At 41.6% G+C, this 16507-nt stretch overlaps 1 protein-coding gene across 1 annotated transcript in view; it reads left to right on the top strand.

Annotated features, from left to right (window-relative positions):
* PPFIA4 (PTPRF interacting protein alpha 4) overlaps nucleotides 1-16507 on the top strand; it is a 145175-nt gene that overhangs the window by 50912 nt on the left and 77756 nt on the right. Inside the window, exon 2 of the mRNA XM_063144338.1 lies at nucleotides 8265-9092. Coding sequence (XP_063000408.1) covers nucleotides 8856-9092 — 237 coding nt within the window. The 5' untranslated portion in view covers nucleotides 8265-8855. The remainder of the gene's footprint in view (nucleotides 1-8264; nucleotides 9093-16507) is intronic.

Raw genomic sequence — 16507 nt, 5'->3', positions numbered from 1 at the left:
AGTTGTCAGGAATGCTGAGAATTGTAGTTCAAAACATCTAGAGGGCACCTGATCGGGGAAGGCTTTGCTAGATCCACTACAGGTCATCTTACATTTATTTATTTATTTATTAAATTTATATACCGCCCCATAGCCGAAGCTCTCTGGGCGGTTTACAGAAGTTAAAAACAGTGAACGTTAAAAAGTATACAAAATTTAAAACCATCAAAAATATTAAAACAACAGTATAAAACAGTATCCACTTTAAACAACAACAGTTCTGGGGTCCATTAAAAAACAAACAAACTTAGCATATGTTGTTAAATGCTGTTAAATGCTTGGGAGAAGAGAAAGGTCTTGACCTGGCGCCGAAAAGATAACAATGTTGGTGCCAGGCAAGCCTCATCAGGGAGATCATTCCATAATTGGGGGGCTACCACTGAAAAGGCCCTCTCCCTTGTTGCCATCTTCCGAGCTTCCCTTGGAGGAGGACCTTAGATGTTGAGCGCAGTGTACGGGTAGGTTCATGTCGGGAGAGGAGTTCTGTTGTCATCACTTACTCTTCTTTCATCCTCACAGTATTCAAACTGATAATTTGCTGGAATGTCAATTTCTCCAGTGTTGAACAGCAAGAGATGAAACCACTTGGGGTTGTGTGTGTTATTTTCACCAGCATCTTTGAAGTTGTTCAGTTTATGGCACCTAATAAGTTATCTGATCTTGTTCTTTGGTGTTGCAGCTTTGTGTAAAGCAGAAAGTCTGCTGTGTCCTAAGTACCCAAAAATTCAAGCTAGCTCTAGTTGCTATTCCAGGACAGGACAACAAGTTTTGAGGTTTGCATTCTTGGTCTTTTACGTTTCGAATTCCACATTCTGAATGTGGGATTCATACGAAGATTAATAAAATGAAGTCAGCTTCTCAATTTCCATCTCTCGGAGGTTATAAGATGTGTAACTCATAGCTGAAATGCCTTAGAGAAATGCCCTGAATGTTATGAATGTTTGGACCACTTTATCCAAGGAAGTGAGGCTGAAAATACTTTTGGCAGTACCTCTAACAGTAGTTTTTTATACACAAATATTGCCTATAGTCTATTAAGTAAAAAATGCCCATCCTCATTGTGCCGAATTTATAGTATTGCATCACAAATTGCAACACCATCCCCTTAGATGGAGGATTCATGCATGGAGATTAGAAGAAGGGTCAACATAAAGTGATCAGTCTTTGTGGGGATACCACTTTAAGCTAATATGGTTAATGTGAGGCTCATTCGGTTAAGAATGAAACAGGAGGTACACAACATTGCTCATATAAATATGTCTGAAAATTCTAAAGAATTTTGTTTGCTTGCAAGAAAATGATCAGTAAAGACTAGGCAGGTTTTTCTTAAAACAAGATTCTTTCTCTGAGAAGCATGGGGCTTTTTTAATGATTTAGTTTAATAGGGATGCAGTTGAAAAAGATTCTGATTGTATTTATTTATTTATTTATAATATTTATATACCACTCCCAATTCAAAATTTTGGAGCAGTGTACAAGATAAAATAAAATAACAGAATAAAACACTTTAAAATAGATTTTAAAAGAAGCAAAATGAAAAGTGAACTGTGGCTGGTCATTAAGGAAAGGCTTGCTGGAACAATGACATTTTCAGGAGGCACCGAAAGGAATACAAAGTTGGCACCTGCCTGACCTCCAGAGGCAGGGAATTCCATAGAGGGGGGCTACCATGCCCTGGTGGACTCCAATCGGAGGATGGGTCTATGTGGAACCACCAGGAGCATTCCCTCGGATTTCCTCAGTGACTGGACAGGTTGGTAGGGGAGAAGGTGCTCTCTCAGGTATCCTGGTCTCAAGTTGTTTAGGGTTTTGTACATAAGTACAAGAACCTTAAACCTGGCCCGGTAGCGAATTGGCAGCCAGTGCAGTTCCCTCAGCAGAGGAGTTACATTCTGGAAAGGGGCAGCTCCAGACAACAGCCGAGCTGCAGCATTCTGCACTACCTCAAGCTTCCGGAGCAGCTTTAAGGGCAGCCCCACATAGAGTGCATTGCAGTAATCCAATCTTAAGGTTACCAATGCCTGTACCACCGTGGCCGAGCTATCCCTGTCCAGGAGATGCTGTAGTTGGCGAACCAGTTGAAGCTGGTAAAAGGCACTCCGAGCCGCCGTGGCCACTTGAGCCTCCAGCGACAGAGATGGTTCTAAGAGTACCCCCAAACTACGAACCTGATCTTTCAGAGGGAGTGCAATCCCATTCAGTACAGGCAATGAGCCTGTCTCCTGGACTCGGGAACCACTCACTCAAAGGGCTTCCGTCTTGCCAGGATTCAGTTTCAGTTTATTGGCCCTCATCCAGCCTATTACTGAGTCTAGGCACTGGTCCAGGACCTGATTTTGTCCCAGAGGATGGGAGAGTATAACCAGAGTTGACTTAAGGCTTTTAAAAAGTTCAGTATATTTGAAAATACAGTTTAAAGCTTAAGCAGGCAAACAGCAAATGCCTTTCAACTTTTAAAACAGAAAACGTGTGACATGGGTTGTCATGGTAATGGAAGGAGGGGAATAGCAGGGGTAGCAGTTGAGAGCGGTTGGAAGGAGGAGCAGGGGAGAGAGAAAGAGAAAAAGGAGGAGGAAGAAAAAGGAAAGGAAGGTTTTTGAAGGATTTTGGGAAGATAAGGAAGAAGGCTGTAAAGAGCAGGGAATTGGGCAGCCTGCCACAGTGAACAGCATTTCAGGAGCGGCATAAGAAGTTTACCCGTGTAAAGTGCAGGGCCCTGCAGAAACATCTGGAGTTGAGACAGTGTGTTAATGGTTAAGATGTTACTAATAAATTCTTAAGTTTTGTAAAAAGAAGGGCTTCCGTGTTTGATTAAGTCCTGGTGCCTCACCCAGATTCCTTACTTACGGGTACACATGCAACACAGAAAATATTAAGATATAAATGATTTGTAGAAAAGAGTAAATGCAAAAGAACGTCACCTGCAGGAGTAAAATGTACAATGTGTAATGATTACAGAGAAAATACAATTGTGACCATGAACAACAAAATGATGCGACTTTTTTCCATGCGAAGATTACGCCAAGCAAAGTAAACTACAGCTTAACTTCTGCTAAGGCCTATTTAAAAACAATATTAGGAAAACATCCACATATTAAACATCAAAAGAAAAAGCTATGCCATACAAACGTTATGGTGGGCTAAACTATTAGGAGTTTGAATATTTAACTCTACAAACTCCCACCGGTCCAGACTAGTTAAATGCAGTGTTTAAAAGCTTCCGGCTATAAAGCAGTGTAGTCCAAACCTTTGGGGAAAATGAAGGGGGAAAAGAAAAATTATAGCTACTTATCTCAAGTAAAGCTCTGAGGAACAAGCTCCTGTGCACCCAGAGGAAGACTAGAGGAGATCTCTCCCAGGGTCCAAGGTGTAGAACTCAGCAAAAAAAAGATTGGAAAATTCACCCAGGTAGGAAGTGGAGAAATATTTTAAAATGGAAGAAAGTGGTGAAATCTGAGGAAAAACTGAACCAAGCTGCTAGGCATATAGCCTGAAAAGACTAGCTCAGAAAAAATAGCCAGCAGCAGCCTAAAAAACTGAATGAAGGTCATGGTCAAAGTAAGAAATTAATTCTTCTCTTTTAAGAAGAAGGCAAACACGTAAACTATGGCTCAAAGGGCCTCAAGCAAGCAAAAATCTGTTAGAGAAAACAAGCTGTACAAAAATAAGACATTCAATAAAACAAAAGAAAGAAGTGAAACACCCACACCCACCCACACACATACCTGCAGTCACTTTTTGATCCACTGACTCCCTTAAACTTCCTTGCCTTCTTATTGGCCTTCTTTGTTTCTTTTCCTTTGCCAACTAGAAATTTGGTTCTGGGCTGGTGAATGACATGTTGGGTATGCAGAAACCTGCAAATGCAGTTTTCTATTGTTTCAGGCAGTTGATGTTATCCTAGGTTTTATCAGGATACAGGGGAACACCTTGGACTCATGGAGCTGCTAGTCACAGGGAGTAACAAATGCCATGGCTTGTCTACAGCTTTGTCAGCATAACTGTCTGCATCTCAGTCTCCAGGAAGCAAGAACTTTCTTTCCTCAAGGAAAGACAGGGATGATTTTGAACCAAAGTTTTATTTCCATTCCATGGCTCCTTATAAACCCCAGCCTCCAAAAAGGGACCTGAGTAACAGCAGGTTTTCCCCCCTTCCTTTTTTTGGATTGAGCACTTACGGCTTAGCCAGGGTTATTTGGCCACTCCTTTGGAAAACATGATGGCCTAACAATGAAATGCTGCATGTGTCTTCTATTCCACACCCCTCTAGTGAGTGAGAAGGCAGCGCCCATGCTCCTTCTGAAGTTCGGATATTACCATCTATGAGCAGTTAACTTAGAAGCAGAAGGCTGATCCACGACTAGTAAAACGGTTATGGATCTTGTGATGCAGCTATACATCCTGCCCACTTTCCTTCCATAGTCTAGTCATTAGGTTGGGTGGAGAGAAATGAATGCAAATCTACATGCCTCTTTTGCACATGTATGCCGGTACAGCACTGCCTTCTAGAAGCATGGAGATGTGAGCATGTTGGCTTTTGTTGAAGCTCTAAAACTTGCTGGTATTCAGATGAATAAGTGAGACCACGCAAGTCCTAGATCAGTGCCTAGATTCAGTGATGGCCTGGATGAGGGCCAATAAACTGAAGCTAAATGCTGGCATAATGGAAACCCTGTGGGTGAGAGATTCCCAAGTCTGGGAGATAGGCTCATTGCCTGTTCTGGATTGGGTTGCAATCCTTTTGAAAGAACAGATTCATAGTCTAGGAGTACTCCTAGATCCATCACTGTCGCTGGAGTCCCAAGTGGCTTGGAGTGCCTTTTACCAAATTTGAGTGGTTTGCCAGCTACGGCCTCACCTGGACAGGGATAGCTTGGATACAGTGGTACAGGTGCTAGTAACATCAAGACTGCATTACTCTATGTGGGGTTGCCCTTAAGGCTTGCCTGGAAGTTGGACTAGTGCAGAATACAATGGGTCAGGTGTTGTTATGAGCTGCCCCTTTTCAGATGCAACTCCATTGCTGAGGTTACCGCACTGGTTGCCTATTTGCTATTGGGCCAGGTTTAAAGTTTTGTTAGTAGTGTATAAACAACTTGGGACCAGGACACCTCAGAAAGCACCTTCTCCCTTATCAACCTGCTGAGTCACTGAGGTCATCAGATGGGATGCTCCTAATGGTTCCATATGAGCCTGTGGTCTGATTTAAGTCCACCCAAAGAAGAGCCTTCAGTGTGGTGGTTCTTTGTCTGTGGAATTCCCTGTATCTGGAGGCCAGACAGCCACCAACACAGCGTTGGTTTTGGCACCTGCTAAAAGCAACTTTATTTTAAGAAACCTTCCTTGATTGACCAGCCATGTTTTTTATTGGTATCCTCGTTTTTTTAAAGTTTAACATGGCATTTTATTCTTTTGATCTTTTATTGTTCACCACTCCAGAATCTGATGTAGATCAGTATATAAATAATGTGAATAAATAACAAGTCCAAATTTGTGATTTATTTATTTTGTTTTTCATATGTATATCCTGCCATGGCATGCAGCCCACTGGGCAGCTGACGGCACAATAGACACTTGGAGAGCAACTGTTCCGTATAAGTAGCTGTGGTTTCTCTGCTTGATAGCACATATTGCCCTTTTCCTAGCCAATGCTTTATTTACTTCAGCAGAAGTGTTTGTCTTTGTAACATGCTGACCTTGGTCCTGGGAATGAACTCACAGGAGTGTCGTGGCGTGATGCTGCGATGTCAAATATTCTATATTCCGGGCCTGACCAGAGAAACTTGAGTCGAGCAGGGTGTTCTTGCATTCAGGTAGCATCTCTTTCAGTACAACTGGGCTTTTGAAGCTGTATTTACATACTATTTAATTGCAGAATGGTTTTCTTGTGATTACATATTATTGTCTTCTGCGGGTGGCATCTAGTAACCTTTTTTGAGGTAAAATGGTACTGAAGAGACTTTTCCAGGAAATGCTTGGCATATATCTTCATGTGCTAGTAGTAGAGGTGTTTCAGTGACTTTTATAATGTGGTAAATTTTCCCCTTGAGTGTAGATTTATGATTAGATACTAGTTGCAACTATATATATATATTGAGAGAGCTCGAGAGAGAGAGAGAGCTCATTCCTCAGTTGATGACTGACCTGTTCGGTGCTAAATCAATTCACCGATCTCTTGTAGCTATGCTTGAAGTAGATAGCCAAGGAATTATGAAATGATAAAGTTGGAAATTACAAAAATCTGCCTAATTCACATGCACATACAGATATACATGGGTATATATATGCCTAATTCACATGCACATACAGATATACATAGGTGTACGTGCTCTTTCCCTTGACCCCAACCCCGAAGCGGACCTGAAGCATCTTAAATGCCTCGAACAACTAGAAAAGGATATCTAAAAGCCTGCTAGAGAAGCCCCTGTTGCATGACCTGCTAATATCTGTGGCTCTGTTGGTAGGATTACACAATAGGGCTCTCTCAATTGCTGCACCTAACTTCTTGGTTGCCTTAGCCTGGGGGACCCAGCTGACTCCCCCATTGATGTAATTCCAAGCAGAACTCAACCTCTTTTTGTTCTGACGGGTTTTCAGCCTGAGAGTCATATGGGTTATATTCTTTGCTTTCTTCCTTGCTTGTTTTATTGATATTTTAACTGCTGCTCCTGGTGTTCCTAATAATGTTTTTATTGATTTGTTGGTTCATTAGACTGTCCTCTTTCCTCCTTTTTATCTTCGTTTTATCATATAGTGATCAGAGTTTCTCATAATTGAGGTAGAAATGCTAGTTAGCAATGCTTTAATTAGAAAATATTTTGTTAACATCTAAAAATATATTCATTTGCTCCATCATGCCTTTCTTCTTTCATGTTAATCCTCTGCTCCCACTTTTGCTCTTTGCAGTCTTCTTTTTTTAATCCATTTTAAACTTCAGATTTTCTCTTCTTTAACTCAGTTTTATGCCTATTCTTTAGCTGTTCTTTGGACCTCCAGTGCATTACGTCTTGAGAACTGGTCTGCTACATTAAAAAAACACCTTCAAAATCTACTTTTATCAGTTGGTGTATTCCTAATTATATTACTTTTACCTCCTCTTTTTCTTTCTTTATTTCAGTTAACATTTTGGGCAGGTCCTTGTATTTTTAAAATTTATTTTATATAGTACCTTCTGACTATGGGCAGTATCCAACCCTGCCTGTGCACTAGAAGAGCCTTCCAGTAGTACAGTGGGAAGTTGTAGGATACTGCAGTGTTTGAAAATGAGCAAAATGCTAGTTTCCAGAACAGGTTAGGTCAATGGGTCCTGCTAGCACAAGGGAAAATGAAGGAATTCATTGGTAGTATTGGATACTGCCATTTATGTGTTCCATAAAGAGAGAGAAAGATACTTTGTGGCCATTATCTGAACATGTAAGATGTCCAATAACTAAGATTAGTGAACAGGGATAATTTATATAAAAAGGAACTAATATTCTGCTATGGTAATGTGATTATTATTTATTTATTTATTTATTTATTTATTTATTTATATAGCACCATCAATGTACATGGTGCTGTACAGAGTAAAACAGTAAATAGCAAGACCCTGCCGCATAGGCTTACATTCTAATAAAATCATAATAAAACAATAAGGAGGGGAAGAGAATGCACCAAACAGGCACAGGGTAGGGTAAAACTAGCAGTATAAAGTCAGAACAAAATCAAGTTTTAAAAGCTTTAGCAAAAAGAATGATGCTAGTCAAGACGACACTTAATTTGCGATTTAAGATTATAAAAGTGGGCTGTGGAAAAAGTAATCTTTAACAAGACTAAAATTTTGGAATGAAGGGAAATGGTTCATGGGTGGCAATGAGGAATAGATGGGAAACAAATTAATTGAAACCTATGGCTCAGAATTCCCTGTAAAAGCACCCCCTCCTTCTCAGTTGCCTCATGGCTCAAAAACAATAACGGGCCCATTCAAACTGCACCTTAAGCCATGGCTAGGCCTCTAACCCTTTTGCAGCAAATGGTTAGTGAGCATTTTTAATCTGTGGTTATGTAGCCACTATGGATAGGAATGGTTTACATGACATGCTGAGTCACAATGTTTAGCTCAAAATGTTTAACTACTGTGTGTCACCTGAACAGAGTCACATTCTGATCTAAGTTCTTGAGAGAGAAAAAATTGCAAAGCAATAGGTAGAAACCCTTCTAATGTGTAATGTGTTCTTTCCCAACAGATCCTACATCAAGAATGAAAGGCGAGTCTTTGGCAAAAGCATAACCTTGCTTGGAGAATGACCAGTCTGATCCCGTGCCACTCTAGACTTCACAAGAAAAGTAGAATGTTTCACAGCCTTCCTAATACCCCTGAATCTCTCAAGTCATCAAAGGCGTGTGTGCTGAAAGGAGATCACATATTTTTTTGAACAACATAGAGCTCTGTGCCATGGTTGGTTCTCATCACTGACAGGATCTAAGGAATATTTGTCAAAGGTGCTTGGAATGACCCTCACTGGATCGCACTGTCAATTAAATTCAGGGACCTTGCTGGTCTCAATTACTTTATGTATTTGATGTTAAAAATGCTGTGATGATCTTTTCAGACTTTTCTAAATATAATGTAAGCTTCAGCTGTTTGCAAAGGGAAATGGAGGGTTTACGGACCTTACCATGCAGCCTGCATTTGACAGTTGCCACAACCTGCAGTGGTCCACAGTAACCATGTGACTTTAGCTTGCTGTTTGTACAGCCTTAAGAGGCATCCTGAGGAGGAATTCCCTGCCAACTCCTGAGCTTTCTGTAACGCAGGGCATTTGCCAAGTATTGCCATGATGTGTGAGGTAATGCCTACCATCAGTGAGAGTGACCCCTTGGGGTCACAGCCAGGCTCTGATTCTGATGCCAACTTTGAACAGCTGATGGTGAACATGCTCGATGAAAGAGACAAGCTGCTAGAGACGCTTCGGGAAACGCGTGAGACTCTGTCTGTGACTCAGGGCCGGCTACAGGAGACCTTGCATGAGCGAGACCAGTTGCAGAGGCAACTGAATTCTGCTCTACCTCAGGTAAGAAGATAAATATGCAGACTTCATGGTAGCTAAAGGATATGAGGGCAACATGCATTGTCTCTTAATTTTCACCAACAGTGTTTGATAGAGATGTAGTGTTGTCACCTATTCTAATTTGCTTCTAAATTAGTGTTGGCTATTTCAGTAAGAATAGGTTCTTGCTCCCCATAGTGGAAGAAGATTATTGTGTCTAGAAATCTTGAGATGTATACATTAAGCAGAATTACCTATTTTAAATTTTTTGAATAGGACCCTAATGTTTAAAATGGAGGAATATTCCAAAATTTAAATAGTCTCTTGATAGTAATGCAGTTTCCCAAATATTATCTGTCCAGGTATTCCATTCCAAATGTGCACTGTAGATGGGAACAGAGGTAGGCTTTAAACATTACAGATGTACTCTGGAAAGTGTTTTTCTGTGGGTTCATCCCATGGTACTCTTGGCACTCTTGAAAGGCCTCAAATCACATGGGGAGAGCCAGCTGTGTGTGTCTTTCTCAAAGAGTCAGGGCATCCTGATTTTTTGAGAGAAACCAGTGCAAATGGCCACACCCATTAGGTTACAGGCTTTTAAGCACCACAGAAGTTTTGTAGGATGAATCTATAGAAAATCACCTCCTATGGTGCTAGCGCAATGTTTAAAGGACACCAAAATGTTGGTCTGCATGGTTTAGAAGTCCTGTATCGAGGGTAATACCAGCAAGTAAGCAATTGAATTGCTTTTTCAGAAAAGCCCTTTTGCCAAAATCTATGCCAAGTAGCTCGTAGAGAGCTGAATTGAAATGCTGCCAGTATGAAGTCCCAAATGGCATGGTCTGCCATTACAGGTTACCTTTTCTTTGTTAAGCAGAACAAGCTAAATTAGTTAAACTAATAAGAGGCAGCCAATACTCATTACTAGAATATGTTGTTAATAATTGCAAAGTAAAGCTTGCAGGTCTAGTGATTACCTCTTCCTAAATGAGGCTTTCAGTTCCTGTTCTTCTTTTGACCTCTGGTAGTGAGAGAAAACTGACTTTAGGGAGCAATCCTTTGCCCCCTAGACAACATCTGAGGGCCCAACAGGATGCTGCAGGTTTTCTTCTCTGAGGCCGGAGACAATGCACCAACCTTGGAGGAGGAGATCTAGTTGTGGTTCTCCCTCACTCACAGCAGCTTCTCTCTGGTGGTGTGAGATATGACCTCAGGAAGAGAACGGGTGGGTGGGGGTCATGGTGTTGGGCAGGGTGGGGAGAGGAGAGGCTGTGGATCTGCCAGATTCACAGGCCTCTCCACTCCATCCCTCCAACAAGTTAGATGAATTAGACGGGCTCAGAGGCTCATCTAACTCTAAATGCTTTTTAGGAGGAACAGGAGATGAAAAAGACTCTTTTGTTTTTACTGTCCCACCAAGCTCTTGCCAGCAGGGCTTAGGATGGATGGAGGTCCCATGACCATCTATCCTGTAGGATTATGTTCTTAACTAATGTTACTGGTTTTGCACCCTCATTCTTTGTACTTAGAGTCTCCCAAAATACAGAGCTAATTTTAAAGAGCTGCTATGATTATCTTTATTCAAAGCCTTTTCGTTTTCAGATAAATGTATTCAAAATATTTTTATACCAGCCTTCAATTTCCAAGGAGGTTTATAATTGGTTCTTCTATTTGGAGTGTAAGGTATTCTAAAGTTCAAACCCATTATGGAATCTGGCCTTTAAATCGCAAGGTATCATGGGGTTATACCTTGTTCTCCTGTACTACCTTATCAAGACAACTTAAGTCATCATGGTTTCTTACATGAGACATCAGAGTTTGAAAACGATCGATTTTATTCTTGCTACAGAAGAAAGATTTCTTATTATTGGTTCAGAAATGAACATATTTACTGTTAAAAGATTGTGTTAACATTCTCAAGGGAAACAAGAGTTCCTGAAGACTGCTTAAGCAGTTCTTGCATCTGAGTATTGTTAGCTGAGAACTCCCACTCTTAGAATAATTTGAAGTATCTACTGTGCTCCTTCTTGGAAGAGGGAATATTCTTAGCTGTTGGTTAATAACCATGCAAAATTCCTCTTGTTATGCTGTCTATCATGGAGGTCATTCTTGTTAATTGTGGAAGTTAGTAAATTTTATATGACGGTGTGTTGAAAATGATGGCCTATGTCTATATTCCTCTAATAAAGACTTTGCTGAAAGATTAGTCATTCTCATCTCCTGTAACTTTCTGCTACCCCAGTATGTAGGAATATTGATATGTATCACACAGCAGGGCCTGGCTACCAAGGCTAGTTTACATTTAGACCTCATTAATGCCCTCCTAGAATATGGTTAATACCATACTTTTAGGAAAGCATTTAATATGAAATTTTTAATATTGTATTTTAGTCTCTGGGTTTTCTTGAATATTTAAAATATTTGACTGCTAGTTTTATGTTCTGCTCTTTTTGTGTTTTAATGTTTACTGGGTTTTTTTCTTTGTAAGAATGTTTCCAATTGTTATATTTATGGTTTTTGTTAGCCTCGAACTCCCAGGAGGAAAGGTGGGGTTATAACTATTTTAAAATAAATAAAATAGCCTCATCCATCAGCTAGCTAAAGATGTCAAAAGACGCTATCTATTAGCTTTCTTCTGAACCCTTCAATGAGTCATAGTTAACAATGTTTTCAAAAGTGTTCTCTGATACCAAGTTCTTTATTCACTTATAGATATCATGGCCTGATCTTCAGAAGCACAATCATCTGCTCTTCCCACTGATTCTAACTGGTGCTGAGCATACTTGAAATCCAAGGAGTTTAATACTCTGATCCTAGACCTGATGACTGCTTTATGCAGTTTTTTTTTACTGTGATAAATTGTTGTGTAGAGGGAAAATATACTTCATAATGTATGAGTGTGTTTTCTGCTACAGAAACATGGACCATTCAGCCTGTAAGTGTAGTAATTGCCTAATCCTTGTAACTACAGGAAATAGGGTTCTTGCGGGACACAGCATTATGAGCTTTTGGGGCTTCTTGTCCAAGAGGCCTCCGTTAGCCCCAAAGGCAACCAAACATTACCTGTCTCATTTGTTTTGTTTAGGGAGAAGTATTATTGTATGTGTATATAAATAGCCAGTTACAACTGAGATGCCTGTATCTATTTGGGGACAGGGAAGGCTAAACAATGTCCTGTTGGGTTGTGCTATATTGCTTTGGGAATTCATCTCACATTTGCTGCCTACAAAACATTGCGTGGGAACTTCTGCATTCTAGTTAGGTTTTTCAAGTGCCACTGCTCTGACATGAGTACCTCACAGTGACCTTCAATGATTTCGAGCATGGAATCTTTCTTGGCTGACTGGCGCAATGCCTTGGGGGTACTACTCTGATCTGACCAGAATGTAGAGCTGGAAGATTAACAATTGGCCCTCTGGGAATTATCTTGCAGGATACCATGGAGTCCACCCTTGTTTCCTCTGCAATTTTAACAACTACATGAAACTTCTGGGTGAGAGTGTAAGGGAAATTGGGGTGATGTGTCATCTGATCCAGATATGGCAGTGGAGTCTTTGAAGAATGGCTGAAGTTGATAATGGGCTAGATAAGGGAGAATAAACTTTAATCCAGATAAGATGGACCTAATGATGATGGGTGAGCCAGTCAACGTAGGAGTAGGCCTGTTCTGGAGGGAGTCATAGTGCTGAAGGTGCAGGTTTGCACACTGGAAGTACTCATTACAATGACTTTTCCCAGCTGAATACTTGCTGGAGAAAGACTAGCCATTGTTAGATAAGCAGTAGTAACTTCACCAGCGCTTCTGTCTATTCTGCAGGTATCTCCAAAGCAGGATTCAAGATCCTCAAGAATCACAGTGGCATGGGTCACAAATGGCCAGAACTGAACCCATGACTATGATTGCTGTAGAGATGACCTCTTTCATATGCCCTGGCAGGCTGGGCTGTTCTATAAAGCTTCTGAAGGGAGCAGAAAATCTAGAGTCTTGAAGAATTAGCCTGCTGCCATATGTAACTGAGTTTTGTCCTATATTTCTTGCTTGTAGCTGTTTACCTAGAGACAGCCTAGATGGTCCAGGGTAGAATTCAAGGGAAATAACTGTTTAGTCATTGTTCATTCTTTTGCATACCCGCAGTTAATGTAAAAAAATTCTAACAACCATAAGTGTGCATACAGCAGAGAGCCTCTGTAGCTCTTTTAATTTTGGTTTGTCCCTCATTTGTGCTCTTCAATTGCATGCTGCCTCATCCACTTAAAAATGAAGCTATGTGAGTTGGCATGGCAGCATGCTGCTGTGCTTACGCCTGCCTAAATTTTCCTGTAAGTTGATGCAGCAGCGTTTTGCTTGATGGATGAGAACAATGTCTATGTACGTGTAATGAAGGTTACTGTGTGATGGCTAGTAATACATTAATGAGGGGTACTATAATTTGTTTGAGAGCCAAGTATGACATCGTAAACTTACATACAGTCCTTTAGGATATGAGGATACCAGCTATTTGCAGATCATACACAAACAACTGCTATGAATATACTCTATTTTTGTTACTGTTTTGCATAAATATCTAAACCCATAAAAGATTAAGGTTTCTTTGTCCTAATAAACTCTGCTATTATAGGGTAATTATTCTCATGAAAATCCCTGATGCTGAAGGGCCTGGAACTTTGTTATGGAGTATGGCGCCAGCAGATGGCGGTAGAATCTAGGGTAGACCCCATAGCTGGTGCCGCTGCTAGTCTGCCTGATGTAAAGTTCCCCTTATGCTTGCTCTCTCTCTCCCCCCACCCCTACCCATTCAGCTGGAATCTCAGCTGTTCATTTGCAGCGCAGTAAGAACTGCTTTATCATGTCTTTGTCCATTTAACTCCTCCCAAAGTGTTCCATCCCTGCCCGATAATGGATAAAGAGTCTTTTGCTGGTTTTATGGTAATCCACGTACAGCACTGCTAGTGCTTACAAACAGGGTTTAGGGGCCAGTTTAAGCTCATCAAGGCAATTGTGATAATGTAGTGGGTGGCTTCCTTAGGACATTATAAGAGGAAGGAATGTACTTGGACTATATGGAGCCCTTAGGCTAGTGGCAGATGGCCTGTGGATTTCCCCTAAATCCTTGATATTAAGAAACATTCAGCTCAGGCTATATAGATAAAGCAAGCATTCAGTTTGCTAGGAAAGACCAACAAACCCTCTGGTTGTGTCACGCTTCTTTCCCCCATCACTCCATATGGCAGAGAACATGCCTTCCATGTATAAGGTTCAATTCCTGGCGTCTTCATTGGTTAGGGGGAGCCTTTGCTTGAGGCGTCAAAGAGCTGCTGCCAGTCACAATAGAAAATTTCTAGGCTAGTTGATGTATGTGTCATGATGGCACAACATATACCCATCACCAGAGTTTATCAGCATTTTAGGAGTTTGCAGGATCAAGCTAAAACAAGTTTATGTGGCTTGCAGAATGTGGTGTAGTGGCTAAAGCGTTGGACTGGGAGTCAGGTGATCCTGGGTTCTAGTCCCTACTTGGCCATGGAAACCCACTGGGTGACTTTGGGCCAGTCACAGACTCTCAGCCCAAACTACCTCACGGGGTTGCTGTTGTGAGGATAAAATGGAGAGCAGGATTATTATGTACACCGCCTTGGGTTCCTTGAAGGAAAAAAGGTGGGATATAAATGCAATAAATAAATAAAAATAAATAACACCCTAAATTATGGTAAAGTTAGAAGCACCTAACTTGATGTACTGACAGATGGGGTGTAGTTGTTGTGATGGTGGTGGTGGTGATATTCATCACCAGAGAAAAACTGGTCTTTCTACCCATACACTGATCAGGCCTCAGGAGCCATGGCCTTTCCTTTTTTCACCACCCTGTTAGTTTGTGACAGGAATCCAGGCACAATAAAATGGGAGACGAAAATGTCTCTCATTTTAGTGAAGAAAGAGGTTATAAAAACTCTGCAGCACTGCCTAGAAGTGGGAAGGTCTTGGGGCTTCTTCATACATTACAGTTTTACTCCTGGTGCTGCATCTGGAAGTCACTCTTGTAAAATTGAATCACAACTGTGAATTCCTGTCTCCTGACTATCTGTGTTGCAAGAAGATGGGGCTGTAACTCAGTAGTAGAGCTCTTCCTTTGTTTGCAGAAGGTCCCAGTTTCAATTCCTGATTTCTCCAGGTAGGGCTAGGAAAGACCCCTGGCTAAAACTCTGGAGATCCACTGATGATGATGATGATGATGATGATGATATTTATTTGTATCCCACCTTTTGCCCAATACTGAACTAGGTGGACCAAAACTATTGACTGTTGAAGGCAGCTTTCTCTATCCAAATCCTCCCTGCTCCCATATTATAATTTTACTCATAAAGTGAAAATGGTAACACAGAGGCCCTCAGATTAATTATGAAGTTATGGAACATACCTCGGCTATTTGCCACCAGGGACAGCTGTAGTTTGCGATGGTTACAGGGACTTGGTATGGAGTCCAACATTAGCAGAGTGTAATTCTATTGTTCACGCATAGCTGGCATGGCACAGCACTGCTGTAGCTTACAAATAACCCTGTCCTAAAATGTAGCAGTTACTATGTCCTTATTTTGTGCACGTAACCCTTCTGGTGTGAGGGCAGAGTCAGGGTGAGAAGTTTTTCTTTAGAGAGATGTGAAAAAACGAGCAGCAAGAGACTCTTCAGTGGTGAAGTGCAGGCAAGTTTCTCTGCAAACAGTGCAAGTAGCTGTTGCCAGCACTGTGAGCAAAGCTCTGAGCCTTATATGCATCTCCCTGTGAACAGTAAAGAGCCCAGGGTTTGGATTAACCTTGGCAGTGATGTTCTGAGGAGATAATTTATCAGGTCAGCCGTGAATCCAAAACTGAGAGGCTAGGCTCCACATCTTGCCAGAGAGCTTGGCCAAGGGAGTGACAGCTCACTAGCTGGCCCATAGTGAGAAGGGAGGGCCTGTATTCTTGGGGAGGGAGAAAAACTCACTCCAGAAATCTTTCCTGTTTTGTGGTGTTACCAACCCCAAGGTGCCTCATGTTCAGCTGAGCAGCAAGAGAAGCCTGCAATTGCTTGGCAGGGGTGGGAGAGCTAAGCACTCAGCCAGACAGGCTGCTTACAAGCCCAGTACAAGCCCCTTCTGGCTCTGACACATTTTGGTCTTGCTGCTTCCTCATTGAGCTGAGTGACTTTCTGCCCCCTGGCAAACCTCCAGCTAGGTCAGCCAGCTCCGCTCTTCCAATAAATTCCAAGCTGGTCAAAAGGTGCCCTGGCCTCAGATGGGCTATGCCTAAGCTAATTTTGAGAGAATACACCCCTTCGTGGCTTCCCGTGCTCGACACCCACCTCTTGGATTGAGTGCCCCAGCTCTGGTGTCTGCACTCATCCATGCTGAGCAGCTGGGCAGAGAGCATGCCAGGTCAGCCAAGGGAGGGTTACGCCTCTCGG

Source organism: Elgaria multicarinata, chromosome 1 (genome assembly GCF_023053635.1).
Source record: "Elgaria multicarinata webbii isolate HBS135686 ecotype San Diego chromosome 1, rElgMul1.1.pri, whole genome shotgun sequence".
Taxonomy (NCBI): Eukaryota; Metazoa; Chordata; class Lepidosauria; order Squamata; family Anguidae; genus Elgaria; species Elgaria multicarinata.
This window is presented reverse-complemented; position numbering and strand designations above follow the sequence as displayed.